Here is a 25,025-nt window from a genome sequence, read left to right on the forward strand (position 1 = left end):
GCGGTTGGGGTTAGCAGATCTAAGCTTTTACATAGGAAATGAATTAACAAGGCCCTACTGTATAGCACAGGGAACTCTATTCAATATCCTATGATAGACCATAATAGGAAGAATATTAAAGAATGTATGTATATGTATAACTGAATTTTTTACAGAAGAAATTAATACAACATTGTAAATCAACTATACTTCAATTAAAAAATATTAAAACTGAAAGAAGAAAGTTGTAAATCTCTCAGTCCTTAAATATTAAGAAGTTTGTACAAGATGACACAACTACCAAGAGAATGGCATGACTGCCTACAAATTACATGTTCTTTCATTTCTCTATACTGTGTTCTGAATGCATTTTATTTAAAATCCTATCTATAATTGAATGGACAACTAAAATCGTAACTTTTTCATATCACATTTCTTATATATAAAAGCATGTAAAAGCCATAGCTCTCTCCGCTGAGCTCCTTAAATCCTGTGTGTGGCTGTGTGTGTGTGCGCGCGTGCAATTCTTTTGACATTAACCATAAACCTTGTGTACCATAGTGCTTTTTTTGTATACTTGTAGTATTTCTCTAACTATATTTTACATTCTTCAAGAGTATCATTTTCCAGTTCAGAACTTTGCTAGAAATTTAAGTAGGGTTAAATAGGCAGAGAAATCATTTAACAACTTGGCAGGGAAAGGATAATTCAGGGAAGATGTGAAATGATTCTTTAGCTAGCACAATGAAAGGTGAGAAGAATGCACAGTTATCGAAACGGATTCATTTCTCTTCCTGTTCCCCTCAAGCAGTCAGTCATGTCCCTCTAACCCATATGTATGTAGAAACCAGAAACTACAACAAACAAGAGTGACAATAAAGAAACAGGGGTTAATGTTGGGAAAGTAATGACTCTGTGACTGTTTTCAGCTTTCACGTGCTTTGGGTGGTACAGGGGAAGGAGGAAATAGCCAGATTAAGATTCGTGTTGCATGAGTCATAGAAAGGGGGCCAAAGTTGATACACACAGTGAAGTTCTACAATGGTTTGGTGAGGACTGAATCTTGAAGCAGCATTTATGCAAGGGTTTGTGTGGGTTGAGATGAATGGATTTGGAAGAAGGAGGTGACCCAGGAAATCTTAGTGTTCATAAGTAGACCAAATGTGTAATATCAAAAAGCCACTTGTGGTAATTTAGATAAAAGTGATTAAAATTTAAAGTGTAGTTCTTCAGTTGTATTAATACTAGCCACATTTCAAGTGCTCACTGGCCATATGCAGCTAGGAGATGCTGAATAGGGCTGTGCAGATCCGGAGCGTTTCCATTCACTACAGAAGAGTTCTGACTAAAATACCAAAAACATATAGTATTCTTCCAGCTTTGTTTCCAAAGCCTATAGAATGTCAGTTAATAGCTATGGTAAGCTAGATATATAATTTAAATTAATTATAATAAGTTCAATTAGTATTTTAAATGTGGCCAGAGTAAAATTTTCTATTTTTCAGAGAATATTACTTTCAAGTTAGGATGGAGTTGAAAGTACTCAATATAGTGACATTTGAATTGGGCATTAACAAGTTTTCTAAGTTGAAAAGGACACTGTGGCAACAAGAAGAGCCCAAGGTTAGAGATGAAAGACATGAAGTCCCACAAAATATGTGGGAAAGAGTAAATCATTTTGATTAGGATTTAGAATAAATATAGGAGAGAAATGTAAAATTTAGGAGAAATATAAAATTTAGAAATTGAGATCAACTAATGTAGGCTTAAAAGTTTGTCTTAAACAATGGATCTTACAAGAGATGTTACCATTTGCTCCTTGGGAAGATAAATCTTCAGCTCCATGATGCCATATTGAATAAAAATGCAATTAAAGAAAAAAGGAAGTGAGATTCTTTAAGAGATTGCCCTAATAGTCAGGAAGAGAGAGGGAACTATGTGCTTGGATAAGGCAGCTGGCAAAGGAAGCCGAAAGGGAGGAAAGGATTTGAAAACACTTTTGCATGCTATCAAATGTATAAATGCAGGGAGAAAGGAAGAGTCAGAAAAGGCTCAGATTTCAAGTGAGGGATAAATACAATTATGCTATTGCTCAAAGATAGTCGAGGGTTCATGAGGAGCTATCTTGAGTTCAGTTTCAAACACTTTCACTTTGAAGTGCTGTGGGGCTTGCCACAGGCTTCCCTGGGGGCTCAGTGGTAAAGAATCCACCTGCCAGTGTAGGAGATGCAGGTTCGATCCCTGGGTAATCCCCTGGAGAAGGAAATGGCAACCCACTCCAGTATTCTTGCCTGGGAAACCCCACTACAGAGGAGCCTGGTGGGGCTACAGTCCATGGGGTTGCAAAGAGTTTGATGCAACTTAGTGACTGAACAACAACAAGACTTGCCACAAATTGAAGAGGATGGGGTGGTTCAGGTGGATGTAAATGTTTGGGTTTTCAGGGTTCATCTCCTGATCACTGAACCCTAGAAAGAAAACGAGATTGCCTGGAGCAGGAGCAGGGAATTTAAAAGACAGAAACATGAAACAATCTGGCTTAAAAAAAGAGTAACAGAGAAAGAATTTAGTGAAGACAAGGTGTGAAGTCAGAAAAGGATAATAGTCAGTGTGAAAGCCACGGTGAGAGAGGCTTCAGAGGAATAAGTGGTTAGCGATCTCCAAATTTGCAAAGAATTTAAGGACAACTCCTAAAAGCTTTCTGGTGATCTGGAGTACATGAATGGCTATTGAGACATCTTTAATAGAGGTGGAGGGTGGCATTGCATGACTGATATAAGGGGTTATTTAGATAAGAGCTGTTAAGTAGGTCACTATTTTATTCTTTTTCTTTTTTTCTTGTATCTCCAACACATGTTCCACTCTTGATTGCTATTTCTCTGAGAAATAGAAGCAACCAGAAGACACATTTAAACTCTATCACCATCACACCTAACCTCGATCTGCTTCTGTATTTACTTGCTTTTCCTTCTCCCTTTTTCCTGTAAATGAACTGTCTGTTTAATAGAAAGCAGCCATCCACTCATGCACTATATCCCATTTCTCTCTACCTATTCAAGGATATCATTTCAACAGTACTGTCCCTTCTCTATTATGCACTATCAAATTTTACCACTGTTCTCCACTGTATCTTTCTCATCAGTACATACAAAAGCATCCTCTTGATCAACTTCCCCTGCCAATTACGATGCTAGTCCTCTCCTCTCCTTTATGAAAAAGCACCAGACAGATTATATGGTGGCATTAAAGGATTTCCTAAAAACACTGCTTATTTATACTAAACAAAATGTTGAAGGCAATGCTTTCACTCATATATTAAACAATATAGTTTAGTATATATTTTTGAGCAGCAGGAGGACATCAGAGCAGAAACTGAGCTTCTGGTGAAAAGATTTTCAAAAAGTCAGTAGCATATTATTTCAAAGTCTTGTATTTATAGTTGAACTACACTAATACAAGCTATTAATTGTATATTATACCAAATAAATGGAGAAGGAAATGGCAACCCACTCCAGTATTCTTGCCTGGAAAATCCCATGGTTGGAGGAGCCTGATGGGTTACAGTCCATGGGGTCATAAAGAGTCAGACATGACTAAGTGACTTCACTTTCACCTTCATACCAAATAAAAGTTGTTTTTAGGGAGGGAAAAAAAGGAAAGTAATGTCTAGTACAGTTTCTAATTTCTCTTCCCAACCCCACATTCCCCCCATCCCCGCCACTCTTAACACTGCCTTGAAATCAATATTATCAAGATCAATATTTCTAAATCTGTACCACTTTCAGATTCAGCAAACAGGGGACTCTTCCCTGGACCCCATGACTTAGAAATTCTTGCCCTGGCCCTTCATACGCTGAGCTTCTCCCCAGTGGAGCAAGGAGTTGAGAGGCCCAGGGGAAATATCCACTTGGCGTCTATACTCTTCATCCAGCCCATACTCCAGGGAACCAGAACTGTGCAACTTCCTTTTAGTATCACTTAAACCCACTTCAAGATCTGCACGGGCCTCTTCTGTGAGTCTGATGACTCAAGAGTAGATCACACCACTGAATTTACTTAACCCTAGGTCAGAGAGATTGCCAAAAGTCAGCTGTTGGTCAGGTGTTAACAGAGCTTGCCTGTGCAAGAGTTCTCACACAGCAAAGCACTGGGTGGATAGTGGGAAGAGAAGGGGGCTAGGATTCTTACACTTCCTCATTTCTATATTGAAAAGAAAGCAAATTGTGCTAAATTTGGACATGTCTTTTTGTATCACTATGAAGTTACTTTTTTTTTTTACATAAGAGGGAAGAATTTTTCTTTTAAGTCTGTAAGCTTGATTTATAACATAAATATTTAGATGTGTAGCATGTATGCTTGGAATGATACTCTGGCCATGGAAATGTTAGATGTAGGTCTGACTGGATTCAGTGATTCATTCTCAGTACATTTTTTTAACTTCACCAGTCAGTAGCATGTGACGGAGTGAATCATTCCATTCTCTTAAGGCCCTTTCTTTTCTTGGCTTCTAGGAAGACAGTGTATTCTCCAGATTCTCCTCCTTCCATGTTAGCAGCAACTTCTCAGATTTCTTTAAATGAGCTTAGACAGTCCCTGAACCTCTTTTCTCTCTTTCCATATTCCCCTCATTATTTCATCTACTTTTATAACTTTAAGTGTCATTATCTGCTGATGACTCTCAAATTATATTCTAGCCCTCGTGTGATATGTGGAATCTGGGAAAAAAAAAAAAAAAGATACAAATGAACTCATTTACAAAACAGAAAACAAAACTTCTGGTTGACAAAGGGGATAGCAGTGGAGGAGCAGGGAGGGAGATAAATTAGGAGTTGGGACTAACACAAGCACACTGCTATATGTAAAATAAGAAAACAGCAGGGACCTATTGTATAGCACAGGAAACTAAACTCAGCATCTTGTAATCACCTATAATGGGAAAGAATACAAACAAGAGTATCTGTGTATGTATAACTGAATCACATTGCTATATACTTGAAACTAATACATTATATATTAACTATACCTCAGTTTAAATAAAAGAAAGAAACAACATTCTAGCCAGAATTCTGACATTGAAACTCATATTGGTAGCCTGCTTGAACACTTGATTTGACTAATAATTTTTCGAGTATATGATATTCAATTGAGCTCCTGATCTTTCTCCCCTAAGTCTCCTTATTCCACAGTATTTCTCATCTCAACATGTAGAAACTCCATTCCTACAACTACTCAATTTCTTTCTCTTAAGTACTGCATCTCAATCCCTGCCAGTTCTAGCTGTAAGATGTAGCCAAAAATCTGTCCACGTGTTACCATGGCAACAATCCAGCCTAAATCATGTTGCCTTTCACCTGGATTATTGCAAAATTTTCCTAACTTCTTGCAAATGTTATCCAGAATTCTCATGTTAACATGCTGGTTCCACCTATTTATTCCACTGCTGAAATCCCTGTATTGTTGTCCCGTCTCTCCCAGGGCTGAGTCCCAAGCTGATTTAGGAGTCCCTCATTCATCTGAAGGAGCACCCCCATGCTCACCCATCTGAGCTCCTCCACTCCTTTCCCTGTACTTACTCTACTCCAGCCACCCTGGTTCCCTGTGATTCTTCAGTCACACTAGGCAAGCGCCTGCCTCAAAGCCTTCGCAATTACTATTTCCTTTGCTCAGATTTATCCTTCTCCAGATGTCTGTGTTGTTCTTTCCTCATTTCTTTGATGTCTTTGCTCAAATGTTACTGAAGTGAACATTCTGCTGGACCATTGAGAGCTCCTTTCATGCCTGATTCACTCATTCTTTCAGCTCCTGGCAGTGTTGGCAGATGAGTGCCTCTGCAGGGCAGGGTCCTTGACCAAAAGGACCTGCCTTGTGCAAGGTTGTAAATCCTACCTGAAGGCAGCCCTCATGCAATGACTGGGCAACTTGGGAATATAAAGGCTAATCTCCCTTCTCAAGAACAACTTTGAAGAATCAGTCCAGTTATAGACCTCCAAAGGATCATCTGTGACCCCTATTACAACAGCATTGTGGTTCACCCTTTCCTATGGCCAAGTTCTGCCTCCCTCCTTCCATCTAGATTTATCTGCCAAAGGTGTTCCTCACTCCTTTTTAAGCAGATCTGCCTCAGATTCTGTTTCCAGGGAAACTTAATCTGAGAGAATTGATATCAAGAGCAGTCCCAAGAAGCAGACTCTAAATGGGGTATTGGAACTAGATTACCGATCCCCAACCTTCAACCTTCAGCCAGCTAAGCAATTAGGGCCCGATTATTGCTGTTAGTTTTATGACCCATTGCATTTGGCTTGCAAAAGCAGGTAAGTTTTTAAAATTTTCACTGGTGGTAATCTGAAATTGGATATCAGTGAAAAATAATATGCATGTAAGAAAAATCTTAGTGTTCAGAAGAGTTAAAGCAAGAAAAAATTATAAGGACTACAGCAATATGGCTGTTGCTGGGAGCTATCAATTCACTGAAGAAAAGACAATGGAAGGCCAAGGGTGATTAATCACAAATTTAATGCAAAGCACAAAAGTCAGAGGATAGCCTATATAGATGAAGGTGGGAAAAGTGATGATCAGGAAGAGGACTTAATTATAAGGTAGAAGAGTTCAACAGAAGATTGAATATTCAACCATGGCAAGACTGTTACACCAAAGTCAAGGTCTTCATGGAAAGAAATGGGACCTAGAGAATTAAAATAGTAATGCCAGGGTTGATGCATCAAAAAATCTTGAATCCTTAGACTCTACTTGGATCCTCTGGGCTGGTAAAAGTGTTACATTCTTTCTTTTTAAAAAGTAGCACCCCCTCTTGCAAGAAGACAATGCAGAATCCTTTGTCTTGTAAGATAGCTTTCAGTCTGATGCGAATCTATACCTACTGCTTCAGAAAACAGTAACTATAAGCTACTTATGACATAACCTGACCAAGGATGTTCTGGACCTGTGAGCAGAATAAAGAGCCCATATAACACAAGAGCTCCAGAAGCTAACCAACATGTACTTGCAGGAGCTATAAGTGTGTGCATGTACACACACACATATATTTAGATTTTAAGGGTGCTAGATCAAAGGAAAGTGGAACACAAAATTGGATAGAGGAGAGGTATCATACAGAAGCCCTCTCCTATGATATAGGATGCCAATACCCTAGGAGACAGTATCAATATGTTTCATAGGATGGCTCTTGGAAGCCTGGATACAGTTCTGTCCCATGGCAAATGGTAGAGGAAGGCAACAAAAGGCTCAGAGAATTTGGCAACCTATAAAGGAAAACTAATCAGACTTTAGGAAATGATCAAATAGATTTCCATGTACTGAAATAGTAAGGAATGCACTAGTGGAGGGAACGATTTCAGCATTATTGAGACAGTTCTTTACCGGCAGGGGCTGATGACAGAAAATACAATTATAGACCTGGGCTTCCTCAAATCAATGGATATTATAAGACCCCAAAATAAAAGAGACCAGGTGCGAGCATTTAATTATGAAAGTCAACACAGCTGTAATATTATAAAGAGAGTAAAGGTCAGAGTAGCAGCTGGGGGAGCCAGATATGTGTAGACCTATGGAAATAGTTAATAGATCAGTGCATCCTTAAAACCAAAGTAAATGAACAGGCCTTCTGAGTATTGCTGAATTTAAACAACCCAAAGAACCAAGGATAATCATTAGAAGGATAATGTCATGATTCCTTATCCTATTTCTAGAGCTGAGCTGTTTCTCAGAGCCTGATTCCAGTTACTGAGAGGTCCTCATGGAGGAGTCTGCAACATGAGGACAAGCATGTAGAATGAAGAGTCACTAAACAGATTCTAGTTGCTTGGGGTGTTCTCTAGTTGTGGAGAGCAGGGGCTACTTTTTAGTTGTAGTGTGCAGGAGTCTCATTGAGGGAGCTTTTCTTATAGTCGAGCATGGGCTCTGGGAGCACAGGCTCAGCAGTTGTGGCTCCTTGTGGGTTGTCAAGCACAGGCTCACAAGTTGTGGCATACAGTCTCAGATGCTTTGCAGCATGTGCAACCGGGCTAGAATGCATGTCCTCTGTATCGCTAGGTGGATCCCTACCCACTATACCACCAGCAAAGTCCTTTTTTTTTTTTTTTTTTTAACACTTGTCACCATCTATAATTCTGTATACTCAAAATATTTAGTGTGTTTATTGTCTGTGTGAATCCCTCTACAGCCTCAGACACTAGAATTTAAGCTCTGTGAGAAAGGCATCTAATTTGATTTACTGCTGAATCGCTCATGCCTGGTACACACATAACAATTGTTAAATATATCAATTGCTGAATAAATGAATTCCTGCAGTCCTAGAGGTAATATTTCACATTTGCAGTCATTTGGGAAAAGGAGAATCATGCATGTCCAAGATGGAACAGGACCCTGCAAACACCGTGTATCTACTGGTCACTCACGATTCTCTAGTGTTTTCAATAAACAAGGGTTTTTTTCTATGTACTCTGTTGAGAGCCTGCAAACAGAAGAGAAGAACCGGAGGGCATGGTCACTGCAAAATATCCCCACCTAGTTAAAGAGGATGTACAAACTGATTGGCTGCAGACTCCTCTTAGGAATTTCAAAAGTAATGAAGCATCTAACAGGAGGTAGCAGATGTGAATCATAACAGAGAGTGTACAGAAGAGGGTCACTCTTAAAGGATGAGAATTATGAGGAAAAGTTAGGTATGGAAAAGCAAGATATTCCTAGTGAGGGAAAAAGGCCTGAGTGAAAGCTAAGTTGTGATACTAGCAAAAACTTTTGTGAAATTTGAACGAAATCTGTACTTTAATAATCCTGAGATACATTTGTTTTTTTAAAGACAGACTTTGGGACAGGAAGAGGCCCCTTAGGAAATAATAATCTCCTTTGTCATTTAGGCTTGTAATATTTTTGTTTCCAATAATCATCACTTATAATTATATCCTAATCCATAGAAAAATAAGATAGAAATTAGAAAAATAAAGATAGAAATTAACTTCAATGAATAAAAATACATATTTGCATTACCTCTAAAGACATAAGAGCTGCTTAATGCTGGTACTGTAAACTCATTGCACCATCTGAATGTGCTAACTTGAAACAGCAACTTTTGCCCTACTCCCTCAAGATTGAAAGACTGCTCTCAAGGAGTCCCCAAAGACATGAACTCTCAAAAGGCAATACCATGCACAGGGCTCCCAGAAGTACATATTTGAGTGTCATTAGTAAAGAAGGGATAGTTTGTCTCAAATTTCATGGGAATATACAAAGATAAAGGTCATTGCTAAGGGAGCTAAGACTCAAAACACTTAGGGATCCAAAGCCTAAAGTCAACACCTCCTATAAGATACGGAAACAAATTAAAGAATAATACAGATGGCAGCCTGTTTTGACAATTTCCAGAAGGGGCTGAGCCACTGAAGCCACTTATGGAAGTCAGCCACAGGTCACAGTGTCAGCGGTATCCAGTGTGCTGCAAGCTAAGCTGCTTCAGTCGTATCCGACTCTTTATGACCCCATGCACTGTAGCCCACCAGGCTCCTCTGTCCATGGGATTCTCCAGGCAAAAATGCTGGAGTGGATTGCCATTTCCCCTTCCAGGGGATCGTCCCAACCCAGGGACTGAACACCCATCTTTTATGTCCCCTGCATTGGCAGGAAAGTTCTTTACCTCTAGCACCACCTGTCAAGACCCGACTGTATAAGACTCAGTAATACTGGCAAAAGAGACCTCTCCAGAAATGTAGGTTGGACTCTCAATATTAAAAGCAAATGGGAAACAATATCAGGATATCTCAAGCTAGATGTTAAAACATAAATGTAAAACAGCAATTATTCAAATGGTTTAAAGACTAATATGCCAGTCTGAAGATTCAACAGAGAACCTGACCAAAAACAGCAAGAAGAAAAATCACCACATCACTCAAGCTTGTGGTTTGTCAGTGACTTTTAAAGCTGAGGACTCATTCTCTGTATTTTACCTCCTCAGTTTTCTTTATTGCACAGCCTGTTCCCACAGAAGATATCCCTGATCAGGTTGATACTGTGATTTTTGAAAAAAGGCAACAATGTTCTTAGAAGTTATTTTGCAATGATTATTTGAAAAGACCATGATTCTCTAATACAATGTCTCTTTCTCTCTCTGTGTGTGTGGGTTGTGCACACAATGTATGTATATCTGTGTGTGCGTGTATGTATATGTACAGCAATCTACCTTTTTTAGTTGGTCACTATATAAAACTCTAATATGATAGGATACTTTGGCCACCTGATGCGAAGAGCTGACTCATTTGAAAAGACCCTGATGCTGGCATGCTGTGGTGCATGGGGTTGCAAAGAGTCAGACATGACTGAACGACTGAACTGAACTGAACTGGATAGCTTTATGTTTCTTATTTTAAAGAAGGAACAAAATGTATGGCCACATATTTCCTTAAACAAAAACATCTAATTTAGTTACCTTTTCCTGTTGTCATTTTTATCAATTTTCCCTCACTACAGAGCAAGGTTTAATAATAGAAACGGAGTATGCTGGTGTTATTTTTAAGGCTGACTTAAAAAAAAAAAAAGATGTACTTATTGGGCTAACAGTTGTAATCATAGATATGAACACTATTTCAGACTAAAATTGGGCTTCACAGGTGGCACTAGCAGTAAAGAACCCACCTGCCAATGGAGGTAGACATAAGAGACGTGGGTTCGATCCTGGGGTTGGGATGATCCCCTGGAGGAGGGCATGGTGACCCACCCCAGTATTCTTGCCTGGAGAATCCCACAGACAGAGGAGCCTGATAGGCTGTGGTCTATAGGGTTGCACAGAATCGGACATGGCTGACGCGACATAGTACACATACACAGACTAAAATTGGTCTTTTTGTTGATTTTTTGAGTCACTTTAAAATTTCAAGGGTGTTGAGGCAGACCCATCATGACACTGAACCTTGGAAATATTCAACTGTGTTATCACCTCAACAGAGCACACGCACAAAAGGTCCCAGGTCTCTATCAATGTACTAACAAAAAATAATTTTTGAATATTTCCAATAGTTAGCACTATGTCAAATACAATGGAGGATACCTAAGCTAATAAAATACTGTATTCAGTCTAAGAGAATTTACTATTTCCATAATTTTCTTAGGGCCAGCAAAGCATAGTGAGTGATAAGTGAAGCAACATGGATTAATAGCTATATTAACAACCACAGCTCATTAGTGAAGCTGAGTTGCAGGCACCCAAGGGAGAGGAATGAGAAGCCTTTCTCTTCTCTCTGGCTCTCCCCAGCTTCCCTCCCCTAAATATAGATACACCTTGAATTTAATGTCAAGATTATTTTAGCAGCTGATGAAAAAAAAATCACATAACAATCTCATAAAGTTGAAGATAAAACATTCTGAGTCACACAGCAAAGTAGAATTTTGTAATTGTATACAGTACAGAAAATATACAATTATACTCCTGGAAGAGTTGGTCGGTTTTCATCAGAAGCCCACGTAGAAGTCTTAGTAAATTGCATACCCTTTCAAAGCCACAGTATGTCCCCAGCAAAAAAAAATAGGGAGTATATCTACTTGAATGCAGTTATAGAAAGTACCTTATCTATTCATAATTGCTATGGAATACATAAGAGTCTTCTATATTCAAGGTACTTTATATTCAATTTTGATGTAAAAACAAAAAGGAAAAGATTTTAATGTTTGTGTTCTTTTGCATTGCTGTTAGTGTGGATGGACTCGGTGTCCATGAGCAAGTATAAATAAACCAGCCAGTGCAAATCTTGTTCCTTTGGGGCAAGGCTTTTGCATTTTAAAAGCAACATCACATGCTTTGCATACCTACCTTTCCACATCTTTATACTATCATAACATGGCTTGGGCAGATGAAATCCAGAAAGTTTTGACTACGCTTATATATTGACAGTCTAATATTTTATGTGAAAAAGTAAACAAAGCAGGACTATGTATTGAATTTGGCAGCCTCTTTCCTTGTTCTATGAATATACAAAAATACACCTGTTCAGAGTTTGTCCACGATACCACAAGAACAGCACTAACATGCTGATCGACTGACTGTATTCTAATATTTCCCTGTTAGGCACGTCCACAAATCCCAAAATGTGCACTGAGAGATTTGCCTGCTGCCACAGGTAGCCAACTCTGCTTAAAAGGAAAACATCACTTGACTATCTAAGTGCTTTATGCTTCATATAAACAAACAAGCAAAAAAATTGTATAACAGAATCTGTCTCCAGACTTGCAGATTGTCGAGAAGGACATGATGTCTGTTGGGGTAGTCGAAAGGCATGGAACATATTTAGGTATATTTACTGTTCTTACCTTTCAGGAAAAACCAAATGACCTACTGTTACAAAGAATATTGCTTTTTATTCCCTCAGTACCAAATCAATAAAAGTCCTTCCACCACAACAGCTGTTCCTTAATGGCCCCAGTTAATGCACTGCCTGAATCAAACACATTCCAGTGTCTATACCAAGCAGACCCTCAATTAATGGTGATGGATTGACTTTCTCACAAGCAGTAGAAGCTCAATTTATAGAAATTGATCCTATGAGACAAAAATAAATAATTTAAGAGCACTGTGTGTTAAATTCTATGTTTGGCAACACAGCAATGTGTATAGATCTAAGAACTATGTGTTTTTTTTTAATGAAAAGGTTTTCTAGTTAGCTGACAGATACTGAGTGTCTCAATCATTTTGAGTTATAATCCAAGCATAGCAAAACTATAAATCTGGGTGATTCATATGAATATTCTGATAGTGATATCATAATGATTATGAAGAATCTGAAGACTCGTATACCTAAAGATAAGACACACGTTTGTTCATTAGTAATTATAACTTTAAATCTTGCAATAAAGATTGCCTATTAGTGATAAACACTATTTGAATTGTCCATTTCAGATCTTTAGTGTACAGATTTTCATAACTTTCTACATTATTTTATACTATTCTTTAAGGAAGATGAGCAGATTTGAAGGAGGGCCAGAAGTAACCACTTAATTTGAAAGTATAATGAATTTTCTCTTTCGCTGCCATAGAACTGTGTGGTTTTACCCTTTGTCAGGTGACAGCATCTCCTTAGTCAAAGCAGAGTCTTAAAAAATGAGGGAATGGGCTGTTGGGTACTTCAGCAGAGCATTGCTCTTACATCCTATGTCTAAACCAGAGCACTAGCTGCACTCTACATTCCAAAAAGTTTGAGCAAATAAACTGACAAGCATCTACCACTACAAGATGGGAATTGGAATTAGTTCAGAGAGCAAGGAGTCAGCCAAAAGATCAAAAGAATTGGAGAAAAAGCTTCAGGAAGATGCTGAGCGAGATGCAAGAACTGTAAAGTTGCTGTTGTTAGGTAATATCCTTTCTTCCTTTTGCCTTTAAAACCCTGCTATTTTTCCAACTGTGATGTATTTACTTTTCTCAAACTTTAATTTCAAGGGTATTACCATATGGGAGATTTATTACAAAAATGTGTTTCGAAATTGATTTTATGTGTACTCTGTAAATATTTACTTTTTTGCTTAGGATTTTATTGCATGTCTTTTATTAAGCAGAGAGACAAATATTTATTAGATGACTCAATTTCTCTATGTCAGTAATCTTTTATTATTAAAAAAACTCATGGACATTTATTATTTTATTATATTCTAGTTATTTTCTGAATATCAACTTTTTTAATATGGAAGAAATCATTTAATTACATCTTACAAAGATTTATGTCATTTTGTTTGGAAATATTTTGTTTGGTATCAGCACTAATATGCTATTTAATTACTTATACTGTTAAAACCAATTAGTCAAGTTATTTAGAGAGTAATGATAAAGTACTTTAAAGATACTAATAATATTATTCAGGTTTCTGAATACTGTCTGTATAATTGAAAAATGCTCCATTTAAATCCTTTTAGGATATTTAAATATTTGTGTAGGTCAGGAATTATGTCTCTTCTATTTTTTATTCCCTCAAAATTCAGTACACTATTTAACCACAGCTATGAATTTAATAAATGTTCAATGAACTGAAAGAATGAATATAATTTATATATCATGCATTTTCTAAACATGTCACAGTCCCTAGAAAATAAATGATTTTGAAATAAAATAAAGACCTATGAAAGAATATAAAACAAGAACTTCAATTTAATCATAGTTATATGTTCCTCCTGCTCTTCATTATACACAAAAGCACTCCATTTTATTTCAGAATTGTGAATCTTTCACACAACAAAATATTCTTGTGTCTATGTGTTCTTTTACCATGTCTGATTTGCTCCCAGTGGCAAGAGTATCTCAGAAACCAACTATAAGATTCCCACTACTTGCTCTTCCAAGGAAAGGAAATGTTTTCTCTCTTTATGCCCAATTCCTGAGGCCTCACACCCACAGCACTTACAAGTAACTACCATGAGAGGCTGGTAAGTTAGAAAGATGTAGGGGTCAGCTCTTATGAAACCACCAAATGCAACTTCCCTAACGCTCTGGAATATCTGAGACTTTGTCAAGAGTGAAAGTAATGAGTGGACATAGAGAAAACAAATAAAAGATGAGAGGGAACACCAAACATTCCAGCAAGTATGTTCTGTGTCCCTGTCATACTGAGAACCATTTGCACAGGACTAGTAACACAATACACAGAGAATCCCTATGTTTGAATAAAATTTCAAAAGAATAGATGTTTTCAGTATACGAACTATTTTTAGATTAAAGTGATGAGCTACATAAAGAGGAAAGGGTAACGTTATAGAAGATATATAAAGTACTTTAGTGGTATTATTGCATCTTTTAATATCCGAAGACAATCACAATTGCATAAATTCATCTCCAGTGTTACCCATACATCTGGATTCATTTGGTTCCAACAATATGTCACTGAACTTCTCTATCACATCTTATTTACACAGATGAATCAAATTCTCTGTAGCTTTCCCTATTCAGTGATATTTCAAACCCTTGACTAAGTTTTCCCTTCTGGACTCTATATAAGTTCTATGCGGTAATTAAGTCACTAAGTCGTGTCCGACTCTTCTGACCCCATGGACTGTAGCCCACCAAGTTCCCCTGTCCATCGGATTTTCTAGGCAATAATACTGGAGTGGAGTCTTGCTGAAACAGGGATTGAACCCGGGTCTCCTGTACTGCAGGCAGATTCTTTACCAGCTGAGCCACCAAGAAAGTCATATGGGTTCTATATCTAATGATTAAGTTGTCAAAGTTCAAAACAATAAAATCTTGTAATAACTCTGCTTCAGTTCTCATGTTTTGAACTGAAAGCAAATTATCTAACCTATTATCTTTATATTCAATTTGGCCTCATTAATGTATAAAAGCATTCAGTAGAACCAAAGTAAACCTTCCCACCCTCAAATCCCCTCACTAATGAAATCTAATTTCTCCCATCATTGAAACAATGACAATACTGGTGCTCTACTCCTTTAATTCTAAAACCATTTATTCTTGATTTTTCTATGTGCTCTCTTGTAAACATCACAGTATCATTTTTAATGTATATGTATATATACATTAATTTTATGTAATTATCAAGTAATACAATGTACATATACATATGTATATCCTTTTATGTATATCAAGAGGAAAGAGGACATAAGACTCATGCTATATCAAAGTTCTTACTTGTATTCTGTTTAAATAGGTCTTTTTATTTTTAAAAGCATTTCTATATATGCATGGGAAAGGAAACAGGAAACTGGAGGTGTTCCTCAGTCACTGGCTGGAGTATAAATTCATCAAGTATAGAAGCTCTATTTTATGTTTCTATTACACCAGAAGAGTCAATGCTTGTCTGTGGATGTGATCACTTTTACAGGTCCCCTGGAATAATTATGTTACAATTAAAACTTGCAAAGCATAATAAAAAAAAAAAACTTATTTCAGATAATCAGTGATATGAATCTTACAAACGACATGCAGAAGCGATTCCTGAGTAATGTTTCCAAATTTTTTTAATTAAAATCATTCTTTGTTATATAAATATATTTTGTTTAAAAATATTTTACAATATTTTATTTTTATAAAGATATCAATCTTTGGGGTGTACAAATATTTTTACTATTTGTGCAAATATTATACAAATGTTTAAAATTGTTTTTCAGTAAAGTGGAAAGAAACAGTCTACTTGGAGAGTCAAATTGTCTCCAAAGCAACTATTTGCACCATAGCAATCTGAAACCTTCAGAGGAAAAGTCAAATATTTACAGTTATATTTTTTATAACTAATGGCATCTGGCAGCATCAACTAGCTCTCTACAGTGTCCCTTTTCTCTAATGGGCAAAAAGCACTTAGACAAACATTTTGCATTTATTTGTTTTAGATGAATATATATCTAATAATCAGGACACATTAACAGACTCATAAGTCCCTCACATGAAAGATGTAAACCATTCATTAAGGCATTCCATATTTAGCCAACTTATGGTACTTGTTAATGAGATTAAATACCCTGACTTGCTGAGAATAACTCTCATTAACTATAATGCAACAGAACATCTCATGTTATATCACAGAGCGTTTTTATATTCATTTGCTATATTCAAACCTTAATTATTGATTTAGGAGCAATACTGTACTTTTAAAAATATTCAGATAAGCAACATGAGTTAACACAATTTGTTTATCCTTCCATTAATTAAAAAGGAAAGAGGGTAGTGAAACATTTGATGGTATAAAGTCTCTGTGATAAATTTTACATAAAATAGACTTCCAGTTAAGATTTAAACCCAAATTCAGAATCCATCTCCTTATTTAACTTTCCTACAAATGTATCAGTGTAGAATTCACCTCTAAGGAAGTGGGATTCAAGCTGAAACTGAAGGTAAAACTCATCAAGATATAAAAATATTGATTTTGTGTATTAGACTCTGATCCTAATAAACTAGAGTCAGTTCAGTCACTTAGTCATGTCTGACTGTTTGCGACCCCATGGACTACAGGACACCAGGCTTCCCTGACCATTACTGAATTGTGGAGCTTATTCAAACTCATGTCCATCGAGTCAGAGATGCCATCCAACCACCTCATCCTCTGTTGTCCCCTTCTCCTCCTGCATTCAATCTTTCCCAGCATCAGGGTCTTTTCCAATAAGTCATTTCTTCACATCAGGTGGCCAAAGTATTGGAGTTTCAGCTTCAGCATCAGTCCTTCCAATGAATATTCAGGACTGATTTCCTTTAGGATGGACTGGTTGGATCTCCTGGCAATCCAAGGGACTCTCAAGAGTCTTCTCCAACACCACAGTTCAAAAAATAAATTCTTCAGCACTCAGATTTTTTTACAGTCAACTCACATCCATACATGACTACTGGAAAAACCACAGCCTTGACTAGACAGAACTTTGTTTGCAAAGTAATATCTCTGCTTTTTAGTATGCTATCTAGGTTGGTCATAGCTTTTCTTCCAAGGAGCAAGCGTCTTTTAATTCCATGGCTGCACTCACCATCTGCAGTGATTTTGGAGCTCAAGAAAAGAAAGTCTATCACTATGTCCATTGTTTCCCCCTCTATTTGCCATGAAGTGATGGGACCAGATGCCATGATCTTATTTTTTTGAATGTTGAGTTCTAAGCCAGATTTTTCACTCTCTTCTTTCACTTTCATTAAGAGGTTCTTTAGTTCTTTGCTTTCTGCCATAAAGGTGGTGTCATCTTGCATATCTGATGTTATTGATATTTTTCCCAGAAATCTTATTCCAGCTTGTGCTTCATCCAGCCTGGCATTTTGCATGACATACTCTGCACATAAGTTAATTAAGCAGGGTGACAATATACAGCATTGATGTATTTTCCTATTTGGATCCAGTCTGTTGTTCCATGTCCAGTTCTTACTGTTGCTTTCTGACCTGCATACAGATTTCTCAGGAGGCAGGTCAGATGCTCTGGTATTTCCATTTCTTTAAGAATTGTCCACAGTTTGATGTGATCCACTCAGTCAAAGACTTTGACATAGACAATAGAGCAGAAGTAGATGTTTTTCTGGAACTCTCTTGCTTTTTTGATGATGTTGGCAACTTGATCTCTGGTTCCTCTACCTTTTCTACATCCAGCTTGAACGTCTGGAATATTTCACAGTTCACATACTATAGATGCCTGGTATGGGGAATTTTGAGCCTTGCTTTGCTAAGTGTGTGAGGAGAGTGCAATTGTGCAGTAGTTTGAACATTCTTTGACATTGCCTTTCTTTGGGATTGGAATGAAAACTGACCTTTTCCAGTCCTGTGGCCACTGCTGAGTTTTCCCATTTTGCTGACATATTAAGCGCGGCACTTTCACAGCATCATCTTTTAGGATTTAAAATATTTCAACTGGAATTCCATCACCTCAACTAGCTTTCCTCATAGTGATGCTTCTTAAGGCTCACTTGATTTCGCATTCTGGGATGTCAGGCTCTAGGTGAGTGATCACACCGTCATGGTCATCTGGGTCATGAAGATCTTTTTTATATAGTTCTTCTGTGTGTTCTTGCCAACGCTTCTTAATATCTTCTGCTTCTGTTAGGTCAACACGATTTCTGTTCTTTATTGTGCCCATCTTTGCATAAAATGTTCTCTTGGTATAGAGATTTTCTTGAGGAGATCTCTAATCTTTCCCATTCTATTGTTTTCCTCTATTTCTTTGCACTGATCACTGAGGAAGGCTTTCTTATCTCTCCTTGCTATTCTTTGGAACTCTGCATTCAAATGGGTATATCTTTCCTTTTCTCCTTTGCCTTTAGCTTCTCTTCTTTTCACAGCTATTTGAAAGGGCTCCTCAGACAACCATTTTGCCTTTTTGCATTTCTTTTTCTTGGGAATGGTCTTGATCACTGCCTCCTGTACAATGTCACTAACCTTTGTCAGTAGTTCTTTATGCACTGTGCCTATCAGATCTAATCTTTTGAATATATTTGTCATTTCCTCAGTATAATCATAAGGGATTTGATTTAGGTCACACCTGAATGGTCTAGTGGTTTTCCCTTTCTTTCTTCAAGTGAAGTCCGAATTTGGCAATAAGGAGTTCATGATCTGAGCCACAGTCAGCTCCTGGTCTTGTGTTTGCTGACTGTAGAGAGCTTCTCCATCTTTGGCTGCAAAGAATATAATCTATGAGCCATTCCATGTAGTACCACCCAAGACAGATGGGTCATGGTGGAGAGTTCCAACAAAACGTATTACACTGAAGAAGGAAATTGCAAACCACTTCAGGATTCTTGCCTTAAAAACCCCATGAACAACAACAACAAACCCCATGAACAGTATAAAAAGGCAAAATTATATGACACTGAAAGATGAACTCCCCAGGTTAGTAGGTGCCCAATACGCTACTAGAGAACAGTGGAGAAATAACTCCAGAAAGAATGAAGAGATGGAGCCAAAGCAAAAACAATACCCAGTTGTGGATGTGACTGGTGATGGAAATAAAGTCCGATGGTGTAAAAAGCCATGTTGCATAGGAACCTGGACTGTTAGGTTCATGAATCAAGGTAAATTGGAAGTGGTCAAACAGGAGACGGCAAGAGTGAACATCGGCATTTTAGGTATCAGTGAACTAAAATGGACTGGAATGGGTGAATTTAACACAGATGACCATTATATCTACTACTGTGGGCAAGAATCCCTTAGGAGAAATGGAGTAACCCTCGTAATCAACAAAAAGTCCAAAGTTCAGTACTTGGATGCAATCTCAAAAACAACAGAATGATCTCTGTTAGTTTCCAAGGCAAACCATTCAATATCACAGTAATCCAAGTCTTTGCCCCAACCAGTAATGCTGAAGAAGCTGAAGTTGTATGGTTTTACGAAGCCCCACAAGACTTTCTGGAACTAACACCCCAAAGAGATGTTCTTGTCATTATAGGGGACTGGAATGCAAAAGTAGAAAGTCAGGAGATAACTGGAGTAACAGGCTAATTTGGCCTTGGAATTCAAAATGAAGCAGGCAAAGGTTAACAGAGTTTTGCCAAAAGAACACACTGGTCACAGCAAACACACTCTTCCAACAACAAAAGAGAAGACTCTACACATGGACATCACCAGATGGTCAATAAACTAGAACTCAAAGGTTTAATTCCTGCCTCAATATTTTATATTCAAATATAATTTGCTACTTAAAAGTTTTTCTTTTAAGATATCTAGACATTTCACTTCCTGACCAGCATATGATTCTTTACCATTTCATACTTGTTCACACCTACTGAATTCTATCTTTGATTTCATATTGCTTCCTTTCAAAGTTGACCATTTCACCTGTGTCCCTCCTAAAAGTCTAAAATATTCTTTACCCTAATCCTCTGTCTTAATTGACATTCACAACCTCAAACCTGGGTAATTCCTCAAAGTTTCCACTTATTATTGTTCTAATAACACTACTCCCAACTGATTTCTTCCAAAGTAACATTATTTAGTATCTTTTCAGCCTGTAGTGCTGATCCTGGTCCCAGGTAAACACCTAATTTCCTCCAGTCCCAGGTGCTGTAGAATAAAATGATGTATCATTCTCAGTTTCCTGGTTGACAATTTCCTGTTTTTAACTTTCAGTTCACTTCAGTCACTTAGTCATGTCTGACTCTTTGCGACCCCATGGACTGCAGCACACCAGGCCTCCCTGTCCATCAACAACTCCTGGAGTTTACTCAAACTTATGTCTATTGAGTCGGTGATGCCATCCAACCACCTCATCCTCTGTTGTCCCCTTCTCCTCCTGCTTTCAATCTTTGCCAGCATCAGGGTCTTTTCAGATGAGTCAGGTTTCTCATCAGGTGGCCAAAGTATTGGAGTTTCAGCTTCAGCATCAGTCCTTCCAATGAATATTCAGGACTGATTTCCTTTAGGATGGACTGGATGGATCTCCTTGCAGTCCAAGTGACTCTCCAACACCTAAGTTCAAAAGCATAAATTCTTCAGGGCTCAGTTTTCTTTATAGTCCAAATTTTTCACCCATACATGATTACTGGAAAAACCATAGCTTTGACTAGATGGACTGTTGTTGGCAAAGTAATGTCTCTGCTTTTTAATATGCTCTCTACATTGGTCATAACTTTTCTTCCAAGGAGCAAGTGTCTTTTAACTTCATGGCTGAACTCACCATCTTCAGTGACTTTGGAGCCCCCCAAAATAAAGTCTGTCACTGTTTCCACTGTTTCCCCATCTATTTGCCATGAAGTGATAGGACCAGACACCATGATCTTATTTTTTTGCATGTTGAACTTTAAGCCAACTTTTTCACTCTCCTCTTTCACTTTCATCAAGAGGCTCTTTAGTTCTTCATTTTCTGCCATAAGGGTATTGTCATCTGCATATCTGATGTTATTGATATTTCTTCCAGAAATCTTGATTCCAGCTTGTGCTTCATCCTGCCTGGCAGTTTGCATGATGTACTCTGCATATAAGTTAAATAAGCAGGGTGACAATATACAGCCTTGATGTACTCCTTTCCCGATTTGGAACCAGTCTGTTGTTCCAGGTCCAGTTCTGACTGTTGCTTCTTGACCTGCCTACAGAGTCTTAGGAGGCAGGTCAGGAGCTCTGGTATTTTCATCTCTTGAAGTATTTTCCACAGTCGTGATACACACAGTCAAAGGCTTTGGCATAGTCAATAGAGCAGAAGTAGATGATTTTCTAGAACTCATTTGCTTTTTCAATGATCCAACGGATGTTGGCAATTTGATATCTGGTTCCTCTGCCTTTTCTAAAACCAGCTTAAACATCTGGAATTTCATGGTTCACAAACTGTTGAAGCCTGGCTTAGAGAATTTTGAGCCTTCTTTGCTAGCCTGTGAGATGAGTGCAATTGTTCAGTACCTTGAGCATTTTTTGGCAGTACCTTTCTTTGGGATTGGAATGAAAACTGACCTCTTCCAGTCCTATGGGCACTGCTGAGTTTTCCAAATTAGCTGGCATATTGAGTAACAGCATCATCTTTTACGACTTGAAAGAGCTCAACTGGAATTCCATCACCTCCACTAGCTTTGTTCATAGTGATGCTTCCTAAAGCCCACTTGACCTCGGATGTCTGGCTCTAGGTGAGTGATCACACCACACTGTTCTTGCCACCTCTTCTTAATACCTTCTGCTTCTGTTTGGTCCATATCATTTCTGTCCTTTATTGTGCCCATATTCACATGAAATGTTCCCTTGTTGTATCTAATTTTCTAGAAGAAATCTCCAGTGTTTCTCATTCTATTGTTTTCCTGTATTTCTTTGCACGGACCACTGAGGAAGGCTGTCTTATCTCTCCTTGCAATTCTTTGGAACTCTGCATTCAAATGGGAGTTTTTAACCTTAGCCAGGCTAATAATTATTTTACTTATTTATAGTTTATTACTAAAATATTCCAAAAGGCAGCTATTTGTACATTTCCAACATAACTTTCAACTACAATCGCCTCTCCTTCCACCTCACCCTAGATGACCACTGCTCGTAAGACAGTCATCAAACATCATCTCCAAAGCTTTCTCCAAAGCATCTCTTCACTAAGCTTTCCTTCATTCTCTTCCATTTTAACTAGTTTTAAGGAATTTGTGGTATTCCATTCTCATTTAAGGCTAACTTCAGCCTTTGTGCTATAAACTGTATCCCCTTCTATATTTTAAGAATTTTGCTTTATGAATTATCCCGTTTGTCACTTTCAAACTTCTTCTCTGCTAGCTCCTTCCTCTTGGCAGATAATGATATTTCTTCCCAGTCACCTAGAGATTTTTCTTTGATTCCATAAATAAAGCTCATTTGATTCACCTTATATAGTTATCTTTTAAAATGTGTTTATACTAAAATACTTCTCAAACTAGTCTATGGTCACTTCTTCTATTGCTACACTGCTTCCATTCTCTTCAGTTAACTGAGATCTAACTTGTATATTCATTCTCCTCTTTACCAAAAGAGGAGATCCCTGATAATCTGCAATTCACAAAGCTGAGACCTCAATAACTGAATTTTCCTTAACTCCGGTTACACTGCAATACTTTCTAATTTTTTATATCCCTCTACTCCTCACTTCATTCAAGCTTGCTTCTTTTTCCTCCATTTATAAGTAGTTTCACTCACCAAAATTTGTCCTTGAGCCTTTGTGTTTTTCAGTCTGTACTGTATCAGGGATCTCATATCAGGACATAGCTATCACTTCTAGAAGAATGACTCTAACATCCTTTCTTTTGCCCCATTTCTGGATCCGTAATTGTGTCAACTAAAAATTAGCAGTTGCCATGGTTACTTGCCATCTACCTCTGCAAGGATTAAATCATGTACTGCTACAGCTGCTGATCTTCAACACCCCCTTAAAGAAGTTCAGGGTAGAAAACAGAAACGAGGCACTCTGTCCTTTAGGAAAAACTGGCAGAACAGGTCTTCAGATAGATGGTTTTGGGAGCCAATTTTATAAGCTCAATTCTTGTATTTCCTTATATCTAGAAAAGCACTCACAGCACTAACATCTACTCCTTATGACTAGGTGTAACCTTCGTGACACAAGAAGAAACTTTTTACAAAACATGTGTGCTCGATTGCATGTACTCCCCCTTCTCCAAAATTACATATATAATGACTCTCCCCCTACCTCTTTGGCGCAGTTTCTCAATGCTATTAGAAATGTTATCTTCTGGGCTATAGTCTTCATTTTGCCCCCAAATAAAACTTAACTCAAACTCTCACATTTTACGTTTTTTTTTTTAAGTCAACAATTGTTATTTATCAATAACTTTGGGGCACCTAGCAATCATTCTCCAAGTTTATCTTGCTGTCCATTCATCCTCAAACTTCATCTTTTTAATGAGGCCCTTCATTATATTCTTTTCCATTATATTCACTCTAGTATTTCAATCTTCTTTAATTCCTTTCTTTGTAATCATTCTCTATTCACTGTCGAAAGATTGATCTTTGTTACAAAGCTTGGTTCTAGCCTTATCTCTGATAGAATGGGTCTCATGTTTCTCTTATTCCACTACTCTGTTATGGTTTTCAATCTACAAGGAAATGCTATGAAATAGTATTTTCATTAAATAGAAAGAAAATGAGAATTTACTGAGGTAATTCAATTTTTAAGATCACACATTAGTTCACAGGAGAACAAAGGCTTTAATTTTTTTCTCTGTCATTTTTAAATTAGTATCCACATTCTAAGTTCTATAATAACAGTAGATATGTCTGCTTTTGTCCTTCACTGATATCCTGGCACAGAAAAGCATGCATGCATAATGCATGGAAGAATAACAGAGTTAGGAACATAAAACATTTCTGTAGGTTGCTTATGGTGACTAAAGCATAGATATGCATTTGGCATTTGCAAAGAACTGGGAAAAATATGTATGTCATATAATAAGGCATTTTTTTAAGTCAATGAAGCTTTTGATAGATTTTTAGAAATGTAAATGAGAATAATAATACTTGGATTTTTTTGTCTAAGACTATCCAAGCTATGCTATATGATAAAGACTTTATGCAGGTGCTTGAGGTAGGTAGGCCAATTAGGAAATTGTCACTACTCTGCAAACACTCGATGAGATTGTAAATTAAGGCAGAAATTACAAGTTTGAAAGTGAGATTTGAGGGATCTTATGAGACAAAATAATAAAGCCTGGTGACTTGACTGCCTGTGGCTGTTAAGTCAGAGGAATGATTAAAGGCAGAATAAGGAATAGTGATTATTTTATTCATCAGTATGTGAAATACAGAACAAAGTTTAGGTTGGGGACAAAACAAAAAGAGTAGTCATTTGAGACATTCAAATTTGTGTCATTTGAAGAACAACCAAGTGGAGATATCTATTAAACAGATGAACATATGGGTCCAGAAATCAGGACGGGTAACTCAAGCGAGAGCTGTTAATTTGATGTATTCAATTCCTGTTCTCTTTTTCCCAGATATACAGTATATAAAGGCCAACTGTATAATTAACCAAGGTCTTAGCTTGAAGAATTCATACAAAATGTATAACTGTTCCCCAACTAAGGAACACTTAGATAAATTCTATCAATCCATCCTTCTATCATCTACATTTTATCTAAAGCAAATGTGTGGGAAACATCACATAATTATATATTTCATTGCCCCCCTCCCTTTTTAGCCTAA

General features: G+C 37.4%; 1 protein-coding gene across 1 annotated transcript in view; it reads left to right on the forward strand.

Annotated features, from left to right (window-relative positions):
• The first annotated feature begins 13,210 nt into the window (after positions 1–13,210).
• GNAT3 (G protein subunit alpha transducin 3) overlaps positions 13,211–25,025 on the forward strand; it is a 52,896-nt gene continuing 41,081 nt past the window's right edge. The window contains exon 1 of the mRNA XM_052638714.1: positions 13,211–13,328. Coding sequence (XP_052494674.1) covers positions 13,211–13,328 — 118 coding nt within the window. The remainder of the gene's footprint in view (positions 13,329–25,025) is intronic.

Source organism: Budorcas taxicolor, chromosome 4, assembly GCF_023091745.1.
Source record: "Budorcas taxicolor isolate Tak-1 chromosome 4, Takin1.1, whole genome shotgun sequence".
In the NCBI taxonomy this organism is placed as follows: Eukaryota; Metazoa; Chordata; class Mammalia; order Artiodactyla; family Bovidae; genus Budorcas; species Budorcas taxicolor.